The 22,279-nt window shown below is 46.5% G+C and overlaps 1 protein-coding gene across 1 annotated transcript in view; it reads right to left on the reverse strand.

Moving 5' to 3' along the window:
• The window catches only part of LOC146812454 (piezo-type mechanosensitive ion channel component 2-like), a 711,007-nt gene that overhangs the window by 280,985 nt on the left and 407,743 nt on the right, over positions 1-22,279 (reverse strand). The window contains exons 30-31 of the mRNA XM_085619448.1: positions 14,688-14,818; positions 363-431 (exon numbers count right to left, since the gene is read on the reverse strand). Of these exons, the coding sequence (XP_085475574.1) occupies positions 363-431; positions 14,688-14,818 (200 nt within the window). The remainder of the gene's footprint in view (positions 1-362; positions 432-14,687; positions 14,819-22,279) is intronic.

Consider the following 22,279-nt stretch of genomic DNA (forward strand, 5'->3'; position numbering starts at 1 on the left):
ATCGGCTGTTAGCACCAGCTTGTGAATAGTGCGATGAATTTATCGCCACTTCGGCGGTGATAAAGGGCCGCTAACTCAGCGATATGTCCTTGAGAATATGCCCCATAGTTTTTTGTTACTTTTTGAGGAATTAACAATCAGTAATCACTTACCTGCCATAGCAATGTTGCCTTTATAAATTGTTACTTATATTAATTTTTAGTTGAATGAAACAGAGTTTCCTTGATCCCTGAATTTTCTTGACTAATCACGCCATGAGAATTTCATGATTCTAATCAATTAAGGCAGTCAATTCATGTCCCATTGTTTGGGATAAACCCTTAGGTTTACATTAGTTAACGTTGAGAATAAAAATAACTTACTTGATGTATGATTCACCCACGGTTTCCACCATTTCTTCTTCCCTTCATTTTCTTTCTTATTCCCTTCACCTAAGGAAGTAAACAAGGCACTCTTTCACTATTAAGAGTAATTTATAATATATAGATATATATATATTCGGTTATCTACATACGTAGATCATTTTGCTGCTGTTCTAACTCACTTCTAGGACTTTGCTAGATACCCTCTGATGTCAATTGTTATAGTGCCACATAGCACAGGGAAGTAAAGCTTTCTCTGTGAATTTGCATTAGTCTGAAAAGAAAGTTATTCCACTACCCTGGCTTTGAATAGGGAAGTGAAGTTTCCAAAGTGGGGAGCTGGAAAGACAACATGGTGCACTATGCAAATACATATTTTGAGTTTTTAAACTCTGGCCACTACTTGAACATACATAAGGTCTTAGAGGAGAATTACATCAAGGTAGCTATTGTCCTGACCGACAAGGCCACTGTGATTATGGTTTCAGTTGGGGATTTGATTTGACAAGTATTAGGAAGTATGTTGTTTAAATTGCGAAAGGCTACTTCTAGACATCTTTGATTTTAGAGCAGCATCTGTGTGCATTAAAGGCTACAAATGGCTACATATATTGACTGTGGGCTAATCAATGTAATTTATTGTCTAGATTCATGCAAGACGGCTATGGTTCTCTATGGATTCCACAGAGGAGTGACAGATTCCTTTACGGTGGTTACACAAGTATGACAAGGATACCTATTAGCCACTACATTGTTTAACACCTCTGAAAAAAACGGTATTATGCCCATAAAAGTAGTAAAACCAATTTTCCATTTAATAGAGGCATTTCAGACCCTGTAGCCGAATATCCTGAAGTGTAAAATCTTAATTGTGGGGGCAAAATACACCCCAAATAAACTATTAAACCTTTTTGCCGATAAGATGCACAAAGTTTGGGAATTTGACTATCCTAGTGTGAGATTCAGCCATAAAGGCATATGGGGTGCTCAGGTGCAAAAAGCACTCACATTATGGAGCAGATTGGGCTGTGCTAAATAGAATTCGTTATTATTTTCCACAAATACTTTTCTAAGTAGTATCTGCAATAGCCAACAATCAACACCAATGCTATTACTACGCTCAGAACTGCGTGTTAAAACTATATTGAATATTGGAGCCTTAGACCTTTATTGATTTAGGCTAAACTGAAGCTGAATCCAAGCATAGCCTTTAATAGCCAGGCTTTAGGAAATCTGCTTAAACGTGATCATGATTTAAATATTCCAGGGATTGTCCTAATATTTAAAACTCAGATCCATACATGGCTCAATGAGCTGTGGACAGACCCGACTTAGACTATCTATGATAACATAGCAATTTTCAAAAAAGAAATCTGGGACTATATTTTAACTGACAAAATAAATACTTAAATCTTTCCTCGGCCCAGTGTACCTTAGCTATAAACGCTTTGTGGGAAGAGAGAAATACCTAGATTTGATGACAACTCCTGAAATGAGACGCATATTAATTAAATTCTGTTTGGCTATTCTACCACTGGGTGTGTTTACATCAAAAAGATCAACTGCTAATTCAGGCTATTGTATGTGTAGTATGGGCCTGTTTGTGGACAAAAGAACAAGTTACTTACCTTCGGTAACGCTTTTTCTGGTGGACACAATATCTGCCTGTGGATTCCTCACCTTTAGAATAACCCCTGCGCCAGCATTCCGCGGGAAAATTCTTTCCAAGCTCTCTCACGTCGACGAGGACGTCACAATAGCATGGCTCCGCACGCGGCACCGTTTGACGTCATCGGAGCCACATAAAGACCTTGTCGGTGTGCTGACGTCAGTTCCACCCATTTTTTCCGTGCCACCGAGGCAAATGGGCGGACCGACACATTTTCAAATGCACACATAGCATATCAAATATATACATATACATAAATTCACAAATGCATAAACAAGAAATGCATAGAGAAATAGCCATAGAAAAAGCATTTCTCAATATTAAAATATAAACATGATTAAGACATATTAAAATAAAACATTTTTTGGTAGAAACAGGTGGACAACGGGGAGGCGGATGGGAGTGTGAGGAATCCACAGGCAGATATTGTATCGACCAGAAAAAGCGTTACCGAAGGTAGGTAACTTGTTCTTCTGATGGATACTTCTGCCTGTGAATTCCTTACCTTTAGAATAGATTCCCAAAGCCGTACCTCTCCCGGAGGAGGGTGTCCACCTGACTAGACCAAAAATACCTGCAAAACAGAGCGAGTAGAATGGCCATTCCTCCTAACCTCAGAGTCCAAGCAGTAATGTGTTGCAAAGGTGTGGAGGGAGGCCCAGGTTGCTGCCTTACAGATATCAAGAACGGTAACACCTCTAGCCAAAGCAGAAGAAGTAGACTTAGCTCTGGTGGAATGAGCTCTGATACCTTCAGGCGGTTCCTTCTTGGCCAGGGTGTAGCAGATCTTGATGCATAAGATGATCCACCTGGAAAGCGTCCTCTTGTGCACTGCCTTGCCTTTCATTTTCCCAACATAGCCCACGAAGAGCTGATCGTCCAGCCTCAGATCTCTAGTCCGATCCAAATAGAAGCTGACAGCCCTCTTAGGGTCCAACCGATGCAGTTTCTCTTCCTCCTTGGAAGGTTGAGGGGAGGATAAAAGGTGGGTAAAGTGATGGATTGTCCCAAATGAAAAGGGGTAACCAATTTGGGAAGGAAAGCAGCCCTGGTCCTTAGAACCAACTTATCCGCATGAATGGTCAGGAAAGGAGGTTTCATACTAAGTGATTGAAGCTCACTTACCCTCCTAGCCGCGGCAATGGCAATCAATAAAACCATTTTAAAAGAAAGAAGCCTCAACGGGCAAGAGTGAAGAGGCTCAAACGGAGAACCCATTAAAAAAGTGAGTACGAGATTCAAATCCCACTGAGGCATAATGAAAGGTGTGGGAGGAAACTTATTTGTAAGGCCCTTAATGAACCTCATGACAATGGGGGACTTAAACAAAGACGGCTGGTCCGGCAAACATAAAAAGGCCGACAAAGCCAATAAATAGCCTTTAACAGTGGCTACAGCACAACCTTGCTGTGCTAAAGATAGAGAAAACTCCAAAATATTAGACAAACAAGCCTTCAAAGGGTCAATGTCTCTCTCTCCGCACCACTTAACAAATCTGGACCATCTAGAAGAGTAAACAGACTGAGTGGAGTGTCGCCTGGATGATAAAATAACGTCCACTATCTCTGGCGGAAGAGAGAAGGAACTCAGGTTGCCCCGTTCAATCTCCAGGCATAAAGGTGCAAGCTCTGGAGGTGGGGGTGTAGAACCTGCCCCTGCGACTGCGAGAAGAGGTCTGCCCTGAGAGGGAGACGGAGCGGAGGGTGCGACGAGAGGTGAAGTAGGTCTGTGAACCACACCCTTCTTGGCCAATCCGGGGCGATCAATATAACTTGGGCCCGGTCTTGGCGAATCTTCCTCAGAACCCGCGGAATCAAGGGTATGGAAGGAAACGCGTAAAGGAGTTGTGAGCTCCAATCCATCTGAAACGCATCCCCCAAAGCTCCCTGCTTCGGAAACTGGAGACTGCAGAATAACGGGCAGTGAGCATTCTCGAGAGTGGCAAACCGGTCCAACCGAGGAGATCCCCACATCTGAAAGATGCGATGGACCACCTCCGTATGAAACCGCCACTCGTGATCGGCCGAGTAACGCCGACTGAGACTGTCCGCACGAACATTCAGCACACCGGCCAGATGATTTGCAAACACACAAATCCGTTGGCCCTGAGCCCGGGACCAGAGCTGCAGAGCCTCTGGACAGAGGCGATACGACCCTACACCTCCCTGTTTATTGATGTACCACATCGCGATAGTGTTGTCCGTCAGGACCTGAACCGACTGACCGCGAAGGGAAGGAAGAAAAGCCTTCAGTGCCAAACGTATCGTCCGTAATTCCAGAAGGTTGATATGAAGCAACCTTTCCTCTGGAGACCAAAGGCCTTTGACCTCCAGATCCCCCAGATAAGCACACCACCCTAGAGTGGAGGCATCTGTGATCACTGTGGCCATCGGCAGAGGAGGCTGAAAGGGCTTTCCTTGAGATAGTTTCCCTGCACACTCCACCAAGACAGCTCCGCTGCAGCTTCTCTGGAGATCCTGATATTCTCCCCGAGATCTCCGTTGTGCTGATACCACTGCCTGCAGAGGCACCACTGGAGTGCCCTCATGTGCCAGCGGGCATGGTTGACCAACAGAATGCAGGAAGCAAACAGACCGAGCAGGCGAAGATCCTTCAGGACTGGAACAACCGCTCCATCGTGAAATAAAGGAATCACTTCCTGTATGTCGAGAATCTTCTGCAGAGGCGGGAATGCCCGACACACAGAAGTGTCCAGTATTGCCCCTATGAACAGGCTGCGCTGAGAAGGCACCAAGTGAGATTTGGGTACATTTATCGAAAAACCCAACTTGAACAACAGATGAGTTGTCACTTGCAAGTGGCGCGAAACCAACTCTGGAGACTCCGCTTTTAACAGCCAGTTGTACAGGTAGGGGAAAACAGGAACCCCTGACCTTCTGAGATGAGCCGCTACTACTGCCATCACCTTTATAAAGACTCGAGGTGCGGAAGTGAGATCGAACGGAAGAACCGCAAACTGGTAATGTTGCGATCCCACCGTGAACCGGAGATACTTCCGATGCAACTTCAGGATGGGAAGATGAAAATACGCATCCTACTGATCGATGGACACCATGCAGTCTTCCTGTAGCAGTGCAAGGAGAACCTGAGCCAAGGTCAACATTTTGAACTTTTCCTGCCTGAGGTAAAGGTTCAAAATCCTGAGATCCAAGATTGGTCTCAAACGACCATCCTTTTTGGGGATCAGGAAATATCGGGAGTAATAACCCTGACCCCTTTCCTGCTCCGGAACCACCTCTATTGCACCTTTTTGGAGTAATGTAAGAACCTCCTGCTGCAAAAGCAGCAAGTGGTCTTCTGAACAACCACCCTGGCGAGAAGGAGAAGGAGGAGGAAACTCCAAAAATGGGAGGGCGCACCCATTGTCTACAAGATTCAAGACCCAACGATCCAACGTGATCAGTCTCCAATCTTGTAGAACGTGGGACACCCGATCTCCAACTGGACCAACATGTTCTAAGATGGGGAATCTAGAACTGCTTTCCTGATGTACCAACGGTGGCAGGAGACAATGGACAATGGACCAGACACAACCCAAGAGAAAGAGCAGTAGGGTTAAGGCTGTGCCTTCCCCCCTGCCTCAGGTAGAGAATCAGCCCTCACAGGAGGAGGATTCTGAGAGCCCTGAAGGAACTGTCCTAGAAGAACTGGAACCTGACCAGGTTGAGTTTCTTGGGACAGGGGGACCTTCAAGGGCAGATCTGAGGCAGGCACAATTAGACTGTCCTTCTCTTGAACCCCTCAGACAGCAGGCTGCTGCTGAGGCTGCAGGGAATGCTCAAGGTACCCATTAAGTGTATTGGGATGAAGGGCTGCTGTACTCAGAGGCTAGAGACCCCAAGCCTGGTGCGTCCAGGAGGTTGGTCATACCATTGAGTTTCAGAGGCTTCCTTCTTACCTTGGCCCATGATATTCCCCCTGCAGGACACTTAGGCCAGAATAAGACTTGGGACAGACTTGTCCCTCACTTTCACTGGCCTCACATTTCAGAAGATACCAAGGAGTTTTGTCGCTCCTGTGTCACCTGCCAAGCCAGTGGCAAATCAGGTGGCACCACAAAGGCCCCCCTAATACCACTACCAGTGATGGGGGTTCCCTTTGAGAGAGTGGGGATAGACATTGTTGGACCAATGGACCCCCAAACAGCATCTGGGCACAGATTCATACTGGTGATAGTGGACCATGCCACCAGGTACCCAGAAGCTATACCCCTGAGGACCACAACAGCTCCTGTTGTGGCAAGGGCCCTACTTGGAGTGTTCTCCAGAGTGGGGTTTCCAAAGGAGGTTGTCTCTGACAGAGGTGCCAACTTCATGTCAGGATATTTAACTGCAATGTGGAAGGAGTGTGGTGTTAACTACAAATTCACTACCCCCTATCACCCACAATGCAATGGGCTTGTGGAAAGGTTCAACAACACCCTAAAAGGGATGATAAAAGGTTTACCAGACAAGCTTAGGCGAAGATGGGACATCCTTTTACCCTGCCTTCTGTTTGCTTACAGAGAGGTCCCACAAAAGGGGGTTGGCTACAGCCCTTTTGAACTTTTGTTTGGGCATCCTGTGAGGGGACCCCTATGTCTAGTAAGGGAAGGATGGGAGAGACCTCTCAGACAACCCATGCTTGATATTGTGGATTATGTGCTTGGCCTCCGCTCAAGGATGGCAGAGTACATGAAGTAGGCTTCTAAAACCTTGAGGCAAGCCAAGAACTCCAAAAAGCTTGGCATGACCAAAAGGCTGTGCTGACTGTGTACCAGCCAGGACAGAAAGTGTGGGTGTTGGAGCCAGTGGCCCCAGCAGCACTCCAGGACAAATGGTCTGGACCCCACACTATTGTTGAACAGAAGGGAGAAGTCACCTACTTGGTGGACCTTGGGACTCCCAGAAGCCCCCATAGGGTGCTTCATGTCAACAGGTTAAAGGCATATGTTGACAGGGCAGACATGGGCTTACTCATGGCTACAGATGAGGGGCAGGAGGAAGAGAGTGACCCTCTCCCAGACCTGCTGACTCAGAACCCTGATGATGGTTCAGTTGATGGTGTGGTCTTTTCTGACAGCCTCACTAACCATCAGCAACAGGACTGCAGACAAGTTCTACAGGCCTATAGACATATGTTCTCTCTGACCCCAAGTCAGACAAACTGGTGCTCCCATGAGGTGGACACTGGTGACAGTCTGCCTGTGAAGAGTAAAATCTACAGGCAACCTGACCATGTCAAGGACTGCATAAAGATTGAGGTACAAAAGATGTTGGAGCTGGGAGTCATTGAACCTTCAGAGAGCCCTTGGGCTAGTCCTGTAGTTCTTGTGCCAAAACCTCACACCCAAGATGGTAAGAGAGAGATGAGGTTTTGCGTAGATTACAGAGGTCTGAATGCTGTCACTAGGACAGATGCCCACCCAATACCTAGGGCAGATGAGCTCATTGACAGATTGGCAGCTGCCAAGTTTCTGAGTACATTTGACCTGACAGCAGGCTACTGGCAAATCAGACTAGCTGAGAGTGCAAAGGCCAAAATTGCTTTCTCAACCCCAGGAGGACATTATCAATTTGTGGTAATGCCCTTTGGCTTGAAGAATGCACCTGCCACTTTCCAAAGGTTGGTGAATCAAGTCCTTACAGGCCTGGATGACTACTGTGCAGCTAATCTTGATGATATTGCTGTCTTTATCTCCACCTGGGAGGATCACCTGGTCCACCTGAGGAATGTTTTAGAGGCCCTGCAAAAGGCAGGCTTCACTATCAAGGCCACCAAGTGCCAGATAGGGCAGAGCAAGGTTGTGTACCTGGGCCACCTAGTAGGTGGGGGTCAGGTTCAACCACTGGAGAGCAAGATCCAGACCATAAAGGACTGGACTCCTCCAATTACCCAGACACAGGTCAGAGCTTTCTTGGGCCTGTCTGGGTACTACAGAAAGTTTGTTAAGAACTATGGGTCCATTGTGACACCACTTAATGACTTGACCTCCAAGAAAATGCCAAAGAAAGTTCAGTGGACAGTAAGCTGTCAGAAGGCATTTGATGACCTGAAGCAGGCCATGTGCACTGCACCTATTCTGAAAAGTCCAGATTACTCCAAAGAATTCATGGTCCAAACAGATGCTTCCGAGTTGGGTGTGGGAGCTGTTCTTCCACAACTGAATATAGATGGTCAAGACCAGCCCATTGCTTTTATTAGTAGAAGGCTGACCCCTAGAGAGAAACGTTGGTCAGCTATTGAGAGGGAGGCCTTTGCTGTGGTTTGGGCCCTGAAGAAGCTGAGGCCATACCTGTTTGGCACTCACTTCAAGATTCAGACAGACCATAAGCCCCTCTTGTGGCTAAATCAGATGAAGGGTGAAAATCCCAAACTTCTTAGGTGGTCCATTTCCCTACAGGGGATGGACTTCACAGTGGAACATAGACCTGGGACTGACCATGCCAATGCAGATGGACTCTCCATATATTTCCACTTAGAACATGAAGACTCAACTGGTCAAGGTTAGTTTAATGTCCCTAAGTTTGGGGGGCGGGGGGTTGTGTAGGAGAGTAGGGTCTGCTTCCTATGGTCACTCCCACTTTTTGATTTGTTTCACTGGTTTTCGACTTTGATGTGGCTGTGGGTCTGCTAATCAGAGCCACAGCCCAGCTGTTCTCTCTCTAAATTCATACTATGTACTTTAGGTACATAACCCAATTGGTAAGGATCACCTTATAGGGCCCTGTACAGTGTACCTTAGGTACCCAGGCCATGGGTGTACCCTAGGCCTACTAGGGGCTGCAGCATGTATTATGCCACCCCTGGCTGGCCTCCCATCATGACACAACTGGCTGATCACTCAGCTGGGGCAAGGTCGTGTAATCACCCCTTGCTTAGGTATAGTATTGCTATACCTGCCTTATATATAGACACATGGGTAACCTTTCAGCCACTCCTATGGCAGGCCTTAACAATCCTGAAGGCAGAGTGCTTGGTAACATGTGAGATGGTGCTCTAGCATGAGCTGAGCCTGTCTGCAGCTTTCGGAACCATGTCCTTATAGCTGTTCTATGATATTGTCTACCATATACTCTTAAAGTGCCTTATAATCCTCGCGGTTATGGTAACTATGGTTTGGCTTTATCAAAACATGTCGTGTAAGGTGTCTAACACTTTGGAATACTACCCCCACACCATTTCTGGCGATGAGGATAGTATTCCCCCCTCCTAGAGGGAGAAGACATGTTAAAAACCTACTACCCGGTTAAAGTTAACCAGAGCCCCAGCATCACAAAATGGATGCTGCTGCCACGGACACAAGTCTGACCTTCTGCTGCTGGGAGTCTTTCCAGCGAGGGAGGCTTGGACAATAGGTTTCCTGCCTTGGGAGGTGCTAGCACCACCCTAGACAGGGCTTAGTGTATTGGGGCAGGGAGGGATGAAAGAAACGAGACACTGCCTGGGGCACACAAGGTGTCCCATGCATAGTCCGGTTCAAACCGGTGCTGGGGCACTCCAGCCCCAGTCCTGGCGCGAAACTGGACAAAGGGAAGGGGGTGTAACCACCCCCCTCCCTGGTCCCACCCATAGGAGGGACCTAGCAGGTAACCCAGCCCCCCAGATTAGTATAAGAGTGGGAGCTGAGTCCCTAGGACTTTGGATTATCCTGAACTGAAACTAGACACGAAACTCTGGACCTTCGACATTCGACAACAAGAAGACTGAAGAATCTCCCTTGTGGCCATGGAGTGGCCACCCTGTGCAAACAGGCACCAACAAGCGACCTGCCGTTTGCTTTGCCCAAGTTCTACGAGAAACCGACTGCAGAGCCCGACCAGCGCCTTGACCTCCAGACTTTTCTGACCCTGATCCACGTCCACAGCCAAGCTGAGATCCGTGGAGGCGACGAGAGACGTGGGACCGGCTACCTGGGAAAATTGGCGAGTAGCTTCCAGCGCAGCTTCTGAGGCATCCTCGAAGTTGTGCTCTGGGGATTGAGAAGCCCCAACCCCGAGCACCATCTGCACCGAAGATCAGCCCTCCACACTCCACGAGTTCTGCGTGGGGCCCTTCTGCATTTTCCTGCTTGACGCGTCTGTCCGGTTGCTTGCCCGTTGGCTAGTAGCCTCAGTGACGACGAACCCTTGACTTTTCACCGCTGGTTTGGCTCCTCCAGACTGACCCTTGCTTTCCTGTGAAAGAGAAGCACCTCAGGCCTTCCTGGTCTGCACCTGAAGCGAATTTCCATTTCCGCGTGGGTTGCCTTTGCCAAGGCTTGTTGACTCCAATCGGGACGTCGACTCCGCCAGCAGCAAGACCCTTTGTGGGACAGCTCGTACCCTGGTTCTGGTTGTCCTCGACGCCTCCTGGTCCACGCAGCTGCAGAGACAAGCTTCAAGACATCACCTGTGTTCTGCACGACATCGCCTGGTTCCTTCCTGGTTTCACACGGTCACTGGCTAGTGACCCAGATTTTTTCCCCTCTGCTTGCAGGTGTTCTTCCTTCAAGATCCATTCTTGGATCCACCGGACATCTTCCTCCTGGCCGCCTGCCAGCATCTGTTCTTCAGGCATCCATAGGATCCAGCGACAACACCCGACACATCTTCACACCTATGCACCCGTCTCCTGTGGGTGAGGTAACGCGAGTACTCCAGTGCTCCAGTGGATATTGACTATCCAAGTGTCTAAGTCTTTAGTTGCTTCCTCCTAGTTACTTCGGAAGTGTCCTTATTCTTCCTATTTCTAATTGCTACATTCCCATTGACTTTAATGTAACCCGCGTGTGTGTTTCCACACTGCACACGCTTCCCGTGGGCCTCCCACTTCCTAACCATTGGTAGGGTAGTGTAGCCCCAGCGATTCTGTAGGCCCTAGGCCTACTCCCTGTTCGTGACGTGGTACTTATACCACTTTCTTAGTATATGGTTTGCGTGGCCCCTGGGCCTAACTGTATTTTTCCTGTGTAACTTAACGTATGCTACTTAAGAAATTGTTGAGCTTAGACCTCTGAACTCATAAAGAGTGCAGAGGGTATATGTTAGAATAAATACATTCTAATTTTATATATATCTGGTGTGTTGTCCTTTCATTTGGTATTCAAGGGATTGTAATGGTATAACAGCTGGCTTCACATGCCATACAGAGTTTAGCCTAAGACTGCTCTTGTCCATGCTACCACTAGGATAGCTGGTCTATAAGGTTGACTTTACAACCAATCACCATAAGGGTTGTTTGGACTGATACAAGGTGTACACTAGAACTAGTGACATCATATATCAGGCCAACTTCTCACAAGAGGTATGTCTCCTCTTGGATTTTTTGTGCTTCTTTGACCTCGAAGTGTGAGAAGACGAAGACTTCGCCCTCTTCCTACCTCTCTTTTCCTTCTTGGCTTTCGCCATAAACAATTTGGCTTCACGTTCTTTGATAGCCTCAGGATTCATTTTCCTGCAGCTCCTGCATTCCTCGACGTCATGGTCCGAGGATAAACACCACAGGCAGTCATCATGCGGATCCGTGTCCGCCACACTCTCTGCAGGGTTTGAATCCGGTCTTCCTAGAAGTAGCCATTCTGACAAACTACGAGATACAACGTTTTTCACGATGAAAATGGAGAGCCCTGAAAAAAACCGTTGCGCCTCGACGGCTTGGAAAAAAGGGAACTGACATCAGCACCCGACGAGGTCTTTATGTGGCTCTGATGACGTCATACGGTGCCGCGTGCGGAGCCGTGCTATTGTGACGTCCTCGTCGACGTAGGAGAGCTAGGAAAGAATTTTCCCGCAAAATGCAGGCGCAGGGGGTATTCTAAAGGTGAGGAATCCACAGGCAGAAGTATCCATCAGAATGCATTTTTTTTAAATTTAAGACTAGAAAACTCTGGCTTAAAATAGTTTTAAAATCAATTAATGTAAGATTGAAGAAAGAAGCCTTGAGTTTACGTAATGATATTCTGTATATCCATTTGCACAGTGAATTTTATCTTTTGGGCCAGGTAAAAAATGCAAATGTTAATGAAATTTTATTAAGAGCGCTCTTCACACCCATGGAACAACGTTTGTCTTTTTGGTTGTTCTCATAGGCTGTGCCATATTAGAAAAACAAGGACGCATTAATTTTCATGACTTGCCACGTGTATCTTCAGAACGCACACACACTTGTCTGTGCGTGGAATATGAGATGAAATTTGGACAAGGAGAGAAATGAAGGGATATATTTTGATTAACTACCTAGGGATTTTATTTGATAAACATCTTAATTTTAAAACACTGATTTTGGACAAATGTAGCCAACAAATTAGCACGGTGGGCTCAATCATGAACTATGCTACAAGATTAGGTCGTTGGTCACCAAATGAAATTCTGCATCTGTACAGTTCGGTTTGCTGTGCCAAGACTATGTATGGGAGTGAGGTTTGGGGCTTTATAGACACATCACAAATTCAAACAGAGGAAAACAAGTTCCTCAGAAGGCTTCTGCAAGTGCCCCAAAGCACGCCTTCCCATATAGTTCATGAGGAGCTTGGCATCACCTATATTAGAGAGAGGTTAAGTCTTAAACCCATCACCTGTTGGATAAAAATATGGACGAATCCAGAGGCAAGTCTAAGCAGACACATACTTGAGGACTGTATGGCGGGGGATGAAGGTCATCGGATACCCTGGCTTAAATATGTAAGGGACACCCTGAGCCGGTTGGGTTACGCTAATTATTTCGATGAACCTTCCACACTTTCCTCCAGAGACAAGAGTGTCATAGAGGCTGAATTTTTGCGGCGCATAGCCCGGGAAAGAGAGGACAGAGAAGGGCTGAAAGTCACAGTAAGAGCCCACCTGTTAACAAAATCACTCCCGGGAATGGAATTTTATCTTTCTAACATATATAATAGACACAATAGATTTTTAATGACTAGATTTAGACTAAATCTTTTGCACCATATTTTATCTATCCCGGCTGGGTTTGTAACAGACATTAACACAAAGGGACGATGCGGCTGCGATCAGAGATCTCCACAAGACACTCTTCATTTTGTCCTATTGTGTCCCTTTTATGCTCACCCTAGGTCTTTGTTTTTAAAAACTATTTTAAGACGTTACAAAATTAACCAGGCAAAGGTGGCACTCTTATTTTTGAAACACTCCCCCGACCCTTTCACGCTGTTTATCACAGTATATTTTCTAAGATTGGCTGTAAAACTAAGGAATACCAGAGGAGAGGACTAGCCCCCCGGTTCCTATGGGGCACAGAAGTGTATAAGGACACTAGATAGTCTAGGCTCGCAGTTTCCTTTTGTTAGCTAAGCGTATGATGAATGTTTTTAATTTTTTAGTTTTGCTAGCAGTTTTAGAGCTCTTGTTTACGATTGCTTAATGGTGAAATTTTATCATGTTAGATTTGCCCGGGTCAGCATAAATTGTCAGTTTTTAATTTGTTAATATTTTGTATCTTTTTTTGCTTCGCGTAGCAATTGGGTATATTTTACCGTTTGTAATAATGTGTATGTTGATTCTAATCTGTCATGGAATCTCGATTGCCTATGTCATGCTCTTTTATGGATATTTTTATACCCGAATAAAGAATAATTGATTGATTGATTGATTGATTGATTGATTGTAATATTGTATTGTTGTATTGTTGTATTGTATGCTATATGGATCCTTTTGAAATTCCATAATAAGCATTATGAGGATGATGATTTGGCAAGTAGAATAGTAAATTCAATTCAATGCCTAAACCGTTATCACAGATAGACAACTACCTGCCAGAACATTAATTCTGTATGCTGTTGTATTCATGCCGTAGTATTCATGCTGATCCAACTACACCAATTTTTCTTACATGTTTTCATTATATTAAGGGGATTATCTTTGTTCTTTGTTTAAGTTTAACCTGCTACACTGAATTCAGACACTTAAAATCTGGAACAACTCAGACTAAGGATTGCCTTCTGGTAGTTTATTCATCTGCAGCAAAACGTACACCACAAATATGAAGGATCCCGCTTATTCGCGATGTGTCATACCGCGTTGTGAAGGTATGCATTGTATCATCATACATTGCTGCGTATTTAGTCAGGTAATTCAAATCTTGAACAGTCACTCATTTGGAAACAGTAATACAAAACACTGTTTATAAGAACAAGAAAAAAAGAATTTGCGGATAAAGCTGCAGACCATAATCTAGGACCAACAGGATTACGTTTTGCAGTAAAACATATCTTTTTGAATAATCAAATCACTGAAATAGACAGGGCAGTTCATAGTGAAAACAAACGAATGAAAATTGACAACTAAGTACCAACATTTGGGGAGAATGTTTTCGGACCTGGGAATGCAGATGTAAAAGTCTAATTTAAGTGGTCATTCATGCTAAACTACACAATTGTGCCAGTGAAGATCTCTTTAAAAATAGACCACTCTTGTTTTGCCACTTGGAAGAAGGCGATGTTTCAGCTCTATGTTACTCAGTGCGTCATGATTAGGATAGTGCCTTAAAGTAGCCAGAAATCTTCTATGCAACAGTATCTTATCAGAGTCTAACCTACTAAACAATCTACTCACTTGCACTCTAAAGTGTGATTATAAGAGGAATCTCATTGTGTTCTTTGTACCAACTATTGTTAAAGGTGCATAAGCATGGTGTTATTGTCAACTAAGCATTTATTTTACCTTTGCCTTCCAATTCTAGATCTTTCTTCACTTTTTCAGGACTGCTTGACTCTTCAGACACTTCATCAGTGCACACACCAGGCTGCTTTAAGCTGTCAGTTTGCTTCTGCTTTGACTTTATGAGCTCCATTCTGGAAGGTAAAATTAAAACATAAAAAGACGTACTTACATAGTTATTCTACATTTATTAAAGATGCAATTACCTAGGTCATAGCATTCTGGTTTGCAGAAAGAAATACTTCAGTATGGCCAGAGACAAGGCACACGTGTTTCCCTGTAAAATATACATATAAGAAGTGGCAAAGATAAATATAGAACAGGATTGTCCACCATTGACGGCTGCAGTCACGCAGAACTTTCAGGTGCTCTTTAGGAGATACATTTGCATACCAGGAATCTTAATGCCACTCATGTATTTAGTCCATGGTTATCCTGAAAATATGGTAAGGCTCTAGCCCTTGTGGATTAATGCCCGACAAGCCTGGTTCAGCTTGGACTAACACAACAGTTCACCAGTAACAACAAAGCATGCTCCATCTCTAACTCGTACACAGTCCCTTGTGCTTTAAGAAGTAAATATACATGTATGCAGTAAGGCTTGCAAAGCTAAGATGTTTTTGAATCCAGCACCAAACTTTTAAAAAGTTTGGGTGCTACTGAAGAGGATGAGCAAATTAAAGCACATTACAAACCAATGGATATCTACTATGCAGTTTCATCTTAAGTATCTGCAAGAGGCTGAGATACTATTCTGAAAGAGAATGAGACAGAAGAATCAACCCTCAGGTTGCATCAAGAGCGATCAGTCGCCCCTCCAACACAGAAGTGGATGACCTCACTCCAACTGTCCTGGTGATAAAACCTTTATTTGGAAGCAAAATCAGACCATGGAGTACACATTTCAGGTGAAATATCTTATTGTGGAAAATGGCATTAGGCTGAACTATGAAATTGTACTTGATGGATATCAGTGCCAAAGTGATAACATTAATGGCAGGAGGCAGCAGGTCTACTGTCTAAGCGACAGAAGGGCAGCTAATTCAATGGAGAGGTGTTGGACTGCATTAAGGAGGTGGTGTAGATGCATAACACAGGACTAGAACAACTATGTGTGAGAAGTAACATGCTTAAAAGCAGACATTTCTGTGCTGAGATAGAGGTCAAAGGAGCTAAATGAGATAGCCAAGTCCCAGGTGCTACACCGGCAGATGTGAATTCTTAACACAGGAAGCCAGGCCAGGGCACACACAATTGTTATGCAGTTCCTAAATCAAGATGGAACACTTAATGGTAGTGCATGCTTTTAGCGGTCCAGAAGAACTAGTGCTGCAACAGTGCAAGAGTTTCAATCCGACTCCAGTGGATCCAGGAACAGTATGAAGTCAGATTTGTTACTTTACTTTTTCATTAAGTGTGCTCCGTCTTCTGCTCTGGCCTTATAGTCAAGAAACGTACCAATCTATTGAGAGGTGATCTTTAGAATATCCTGGACAATTACATGGATTATTTCTCTCATATTATTGGCTATTCTTATTACTATATATGATTATTAATATAAATTGTTTATCAATATTTCTGCTGTTTGCACTGTTAGTTTACACAAACAGATGTTCTGCATTGGGATTTATGCCGCTTTTGTGAGTTTTTATTATTAACCATTAGGTTTATAGATGCTTTGCTACAGTATAGTTTTTTTTTTACATGTTTTTATTTGAAAATAACACACAATGTGAGAAGGCAGTGCATATGATCAGGGTGGAGGTATCCATCAATGACAACATGCCATCACTTCCAACACATTCAGTGTGAAGAAGCATCCCAATCCCACGCAGGTCATCACGTGAATAAAATAAAACAGGACAATATCCATCCCCACTTTAAAGACAGTGGTGTAGCATGGGAGGGTGCCCAACATCATGAACAATTTGTATTGTGCAATCGAAACCGTAAACAACTGAGAGATAATAAAAAGAAAACCCCATACAAAGCTGAGCAGCAGCAGCAGTCATCTACTGCTGCACTTCTCCCACTTAAGAGCCTCCTCCAGCACCGTCAAGGGGGAAGGGAGAGGTATACAAGAAGGCGACAAAGAGAGCGGACGGGTGGGGGGGGGAAGGGGGGGAGAAGAGCGAGAACAAAAAGGAGGAGGGCCAATCCCCATAAACCCATCAAGTTGGTATCACTAGCCAGATGCCCCCATACAAATTGCATACTACTTGCATGTCATTACAACTGCTCACACCGCCATCTCCACAACAAGTGTCCCCGGCCCCAGACCTAGGGAGGTAGCGGGCAAACCATCAACTAGCAGCTCCACATTTGCCCATAGATCCAAATTCTGTTCAGCATTCTCATCAGTGCACACTGCCCGTAACCGTCTCTCCTCCGCCACCCACCATTCATACAGGTCATTCACCCACCACTGAACAGTCAGTGAACTGGGTTGCACCCAATGGATAGTGGCACATCGCTTAACAAGCACCAGGCCCAGAAGTGTGAACCTGGGTCTCATCTTGGCATCCCTCTTAGGTGTCGGGAGCACACCCAGAAGGCAGTGAGCAACCGAGGCCTCCACCTGCATGTGTGTGAGGCCCCCACAGAGCTCGAAGGACCCCTTTACAGTATTCTTGCAATTTACAACACTCCCTTGTCATGTGGCAAAAGGACGCCGGCTCTGACCCACATCTAGGGCAGGTAGCAGACCGTGACCTGTTAATTCTATGTAATCTGTGTGGGGTTAAGTAAGTGTGGAGTACATAATAAAATTGGGTGAGCTTGAACTGCTAGCCACACCCCAGACGTGAGCAAAGGCTCTCCTCCGGCGCTCTCAGAAAGTGGCTCAGGCAAGTCATCAGTCCATCTGTCACGCACTCCTGTCATATCAGTCTGAGGATATCCCTTAAGAGACTTGTAGATACGAGAAAATTTAGCCTCGATCGGTACCAGGATCCAACACAAGTTGTAATGTCGGGGACTCCACAGGATCTGCAGGAAAACCCGTCCAGATCTCACGATCATCCTGGACACCTTCACATAGTGGAAGAAATTACCCTGTTGCAGCTGGTACAGTTCCCATGCCTCCCTCATTGCAAGGAAAGTACCATTCAGATACAGGTCACCAGCTATGGTACAGCTGCCCCCGAACCACTGCGACATATTCATCACGAATTGTACTGATCTGAAACCATTAGGCATTGGAGGGGTAGCAATTGGGCATAAGGGGCCAGACACAACACCTGGGTGACCGCTTGCTCCCCGGCCAGAGTCACTTGAAGACAACCAAGGGCAAACTCTCAAGATACTCGGCCCCTGCATGAATCAGTGTAGGAGGTCTTTGTATTCGGATCATCTGTGCACCACTATGCTGCATATTGTAGAAGACCTGTAAAATAATAGAGCTACAGATCCGGTAATCCCAGGCCCCCCAGCGCGGTGTCTAATTTTAGGATGGCCAACTTTACTCCAGTCCTTTTACCAGCCCACAAAAGGAACACCAAGAGACTATTTAATTTTGAGAAAGTGTAGTTTGAAACGCTATACGATGCGTTATGCCGGGCATACAAACAGTGGGATAAAAACACCATTCTGCAAAGGGCTACTCTGCCAATCACCAAGGGAGGCAGGCATGATCCAGAAGCGAACTGACGCCTCAAGGCTCTCAAGAACTCTCCCTATATTGAGACGGTATCAGGCCCCCCATGTGTTTGCCACCTGTATCCCTAAATATCGAAAGTGGTCCCGCTCCCATCTAAGCTCAGTCACAGGGAAACAGGTTGGATCTGCTCTCACAAGCACAGCTGTGGGGAATAGTACTATAATCCACAGGCCAGACGCCGCCCCAAATTTGTTTATGATCTGCAATAACACACCAACCAGCAGCTCCAAGTGGGTGACAAAGATGAGTGCATCATCCGCATAGAGCAAGACAACGTGGGTATTGCCCCCCACCCCAATATCCCACATATTCATATTGCGGCTATGCAGAATCACCAATGGCTCCAAAGCTAAAGCGAAGAGGAGCGGTGACAAGAGGCAACCCTGTCTTGTGGCCCTCTCAATATGTATGCACTCCGACATCACACTTCCAGTGCGAACCAGCACAACTGGTCCAGTATAGAGCAATCGCACCCAGGACAGAAAAGTCTGGCCGAGGCCCATTCCAATTAAGTGTATCAAATTCTTTCTCAATATCTAAAGCTACCAGCGCAGCCTGCAGGTCTACATCAGCTCAGAGTGCAAAGCATGGGACAATCGCCGTAAGTTAATCTGGGTGCCCCTGCCTCGCATGAAACTGCACTGATCACTGTGCAGTAGGTCGGTCATCACTCCTTGCAGCCTGGTTGCAATAGCTTTCGCAAGGATTTTAGTATCACCCACATCATTGTACAGGGCCTATAGGAGATAGGGTCTGCAGGGTCCTTGCCCGGCTTGGAGACTATAAAAATCTGGGCCTCTTGCATGGATTGCAGCAGTATCCCGCTGTCTCTCGCCTCCAGAAGATTCTCCAACAAGCAGGGGACCAGTAGCCCAGAAAATGCTTGATAATATTCAGCCGGGAGACCATCCGGGCTCGGTCCCTTGCAGCGAGCCGTCTCCCGTACCTCCTCCTGCAGCTTCTCCACCTGGAGCTCCCCCTCCAGTCCCTCTATCTGTTCCGCCATAAGTCAGGGAAGCACCAAGACATCCAAAACAATCCGCCAGTCAGTCCCTCTCTTCCTCCTTATATACAGTTGCCACGTGATCCCACAGGAGGAGATTGATGCCTGTCTGTAACCTAGCAATCATACCGTCATGGCACTTAAGCGAGAGGATTACCTGGGGTTCCCATTTTAGTAACCATGCCAAACGGCGCCCCACCTTGCAGCAGCGGATGACAGTCCCGCTGAACCAGGCGGTCTTGCCTATCCCAGGTCTCCCACACTGCCCTATGGACAGTCAGTAGTGCCTCCCGTCTCTCCCCGAGGTCATGCTCGTGTCCGGTTACCTATGCTTCCAAATAGCGCCTGGTGCCACTAATTCGGGACAGAGACTCTCCATGCGACACCACCTTCAGTAGCACCCGCTCCACACCTCTGCACGACGTTGTCGACCAGTTGGTTTCGAAAAACCCGGCAGTTACCATCCTAAGCTACTCACGGAGCTGAGGGTCTCCAAGTGTCTCGGGGCGCAAACGCCACAGTGGTACTCGGGGTCTAGCCCCATCTACTCTCAACTTCATGAGCAGGGGTGTGTGATCGGAAAGGAAACTACCCAGAATCTGGACATCCAGCACCTCTGTGGCAATGTCCTCTGACACTAGAAATCTGTCAAGGTGACTATATGTTGCATGGGCTGGGGCGTAACATGGAAATTCCTTGACCTCTGTACAGTGCAGACGCTCCATCACGCCTCCCAGTGTGGTTACCATATTTGGTTTTGTATGGAGTCTGGGGGGGGTGTCTAGCCCAGCGCCATCCAGCACGCAATTCAGTCTTCAGCCCACTACTGCTCCATGTCAAGATAGAACATTCCATCATCTGTGTTTGGCGCATATACATTCAGCAGGCATACCTCTCTTCCATCCAACAGGCCGTATAGTAAAAGATTTCCTCCTTCAACATCAGCTTTAAAATTCCAAACCTGGAAGGGGACCTGAGGGACGACCCCTCTGGCATAGTTAGAATACGTAGCAGAGTTTCGTTCCCCCCGCCACTTCCTCTGAACCTTCTGTACCTCTCTATCCACTAGACGTGTCTCCTGCAGTAAAGCGATATGTATGCCCTGCTGGGGCAAGACATGTTTGTATCCTATAAAGCTTAACATCGGAGTTGAGCCCATGGACATTCCACATCACTAGCTTAAATATGGACGCCACAGCACTACATAGTATTATGTCGCCCCAACAGCCCCCACCCCGCACCCTAACAGCACTGCCACATCATCGTTATCCACCTCACCACCCCAACCGCCCAGCAAAGTAAACAAAAACAAATCACCCAATCCCTCTCACCGGGTAAACACAAAGGAACAATATGTGCCTTCCCAGACATCACAACCCTTCTAAGCCACCCGTCCAAAAAACCTTTACTCCACAATAAACATCTAGATCCCACAAAGCTGTCCTCAACTGACATACAATCCTCAGTCTCCGTATTATCCTTGGGGGTGGCTGCACCCAGAACACAACTACAGCAGCTGCCTCCAAGTACAGAACAACCCCAAACTCACACTCACAGCATACCAGTCATAATCCCACACTCCCAGTCCAGACAACCACACGCTCTATGGGCCATCACACAAACAGCACCACACTCCCAAACACTATGCTATGGACAGTCAAACACTAAATTAAAAAGCTATAAAGCAAAAAAAAAACTACAGGAGGGAAGAAGTGGCTCATCACCATGCCATCCAGCCCAGGCCACCCAGCTGCATATATCCCCATGCCTCTGACAGAACGTGTTGACCAGTTCAGCTATCCGTTGCAGCGCAGTCATTGAGGACCTCCCGGCCCAGTATGCCGCTTAGTCAGTGCATGATTCCATCTACTCCAGAATAGCAGTATAGGGCACAGCCTGTGTAGAGGAGAGGCAGCGCCAGCAGCACCAACAATATCTCAGTACTCTTCCCATGTCTGGGGTCTCTCATCAGAGTTGGAGGCTGTCAATACCGCCACCAGTGCCCTCGCAGCCTCCCTCTTTGAACACTGCTGCTCCAAATCTAATGTGTCATCCTGTCAAACCACCACTCGGGAAGATGATTGGAAGGCCCCACCCCCGCCGCTTACATCTTGCCACGAGCGGCTTGAGCCCCTGGCCCAATCTCCAGAGCTGCAAATCTCCTTGCCTCAAATCGAATATCCGGCCAGTTCCACACCACCGCCAGGGGTGGTGAAGATGTGCAGTTATTGTGGATCACTTTCATTTGTGATAGGTAAAGGAGCATAGAGCATAGCCCCATTGCTTTCAACTTTTGTTTCACCCCAGCAAACGTCAGTCGCATCTGTTGCACCTGTCTCATATAGATGGGAAAAATGCGAATCACACGATTCTCTAAGGTTCCCAGCCTGCCAGACCACTAATAGGATGGCTTCCCTGTCTTGCTAATTAAGTATTTTTGTGATCACTGTATGTGGTGGAGCCCCAGCCGGTGGTCTCGGTACCAAGGCACAATGAGCTCTCTCCACCACAAAGAAGGGGGATAATTAGGCCGAGGGGATAACTGCTGCAATCCAGAATTTAAAAAGCTCCTGCGTCCTCTGGGAAGCCAACAAATCTAAGATTGGAGAGTCGGGAGCGTCCCTCTGCATCGTCACTTCTCGTTTCCAGCACTGCTGTCCTGACTGAGAGGTCAGTCAGTTCAGCCCATAGAGAGTCCACTTCCCCTTGAAGCCTGGAAACATCTTGTTCCGTGGCTAGTGGCCGTTCCACCTCTTTACAGAGGTCCACTTTTAGAAGACCAACATCCTGCAATACAGCTTCAATTTTTGCCTAAACTGCTGCCCTCAACGCTTCAATCATGGCCAGGATTTGGGCACGCGTCACTCCCTACACCTTCAGTATGCCCTCCGCACCCTCCGGCAGATGCTGACGCACTTCCACACTTGTCCCCAG

Source organism: Triturus cristatus, chromosome 7, assembly GCF_964204655.1.
Source record: "Triturus cristatus chromosome 7, aTriCri1.1, whole genome shotgun sequence".
Classification (NCBI taxonomy): Eukaryota; Metazoa; Chordata; class Amphibia; order Caudata; family Salamandridae; genus Triturus; species Triturus cristatus.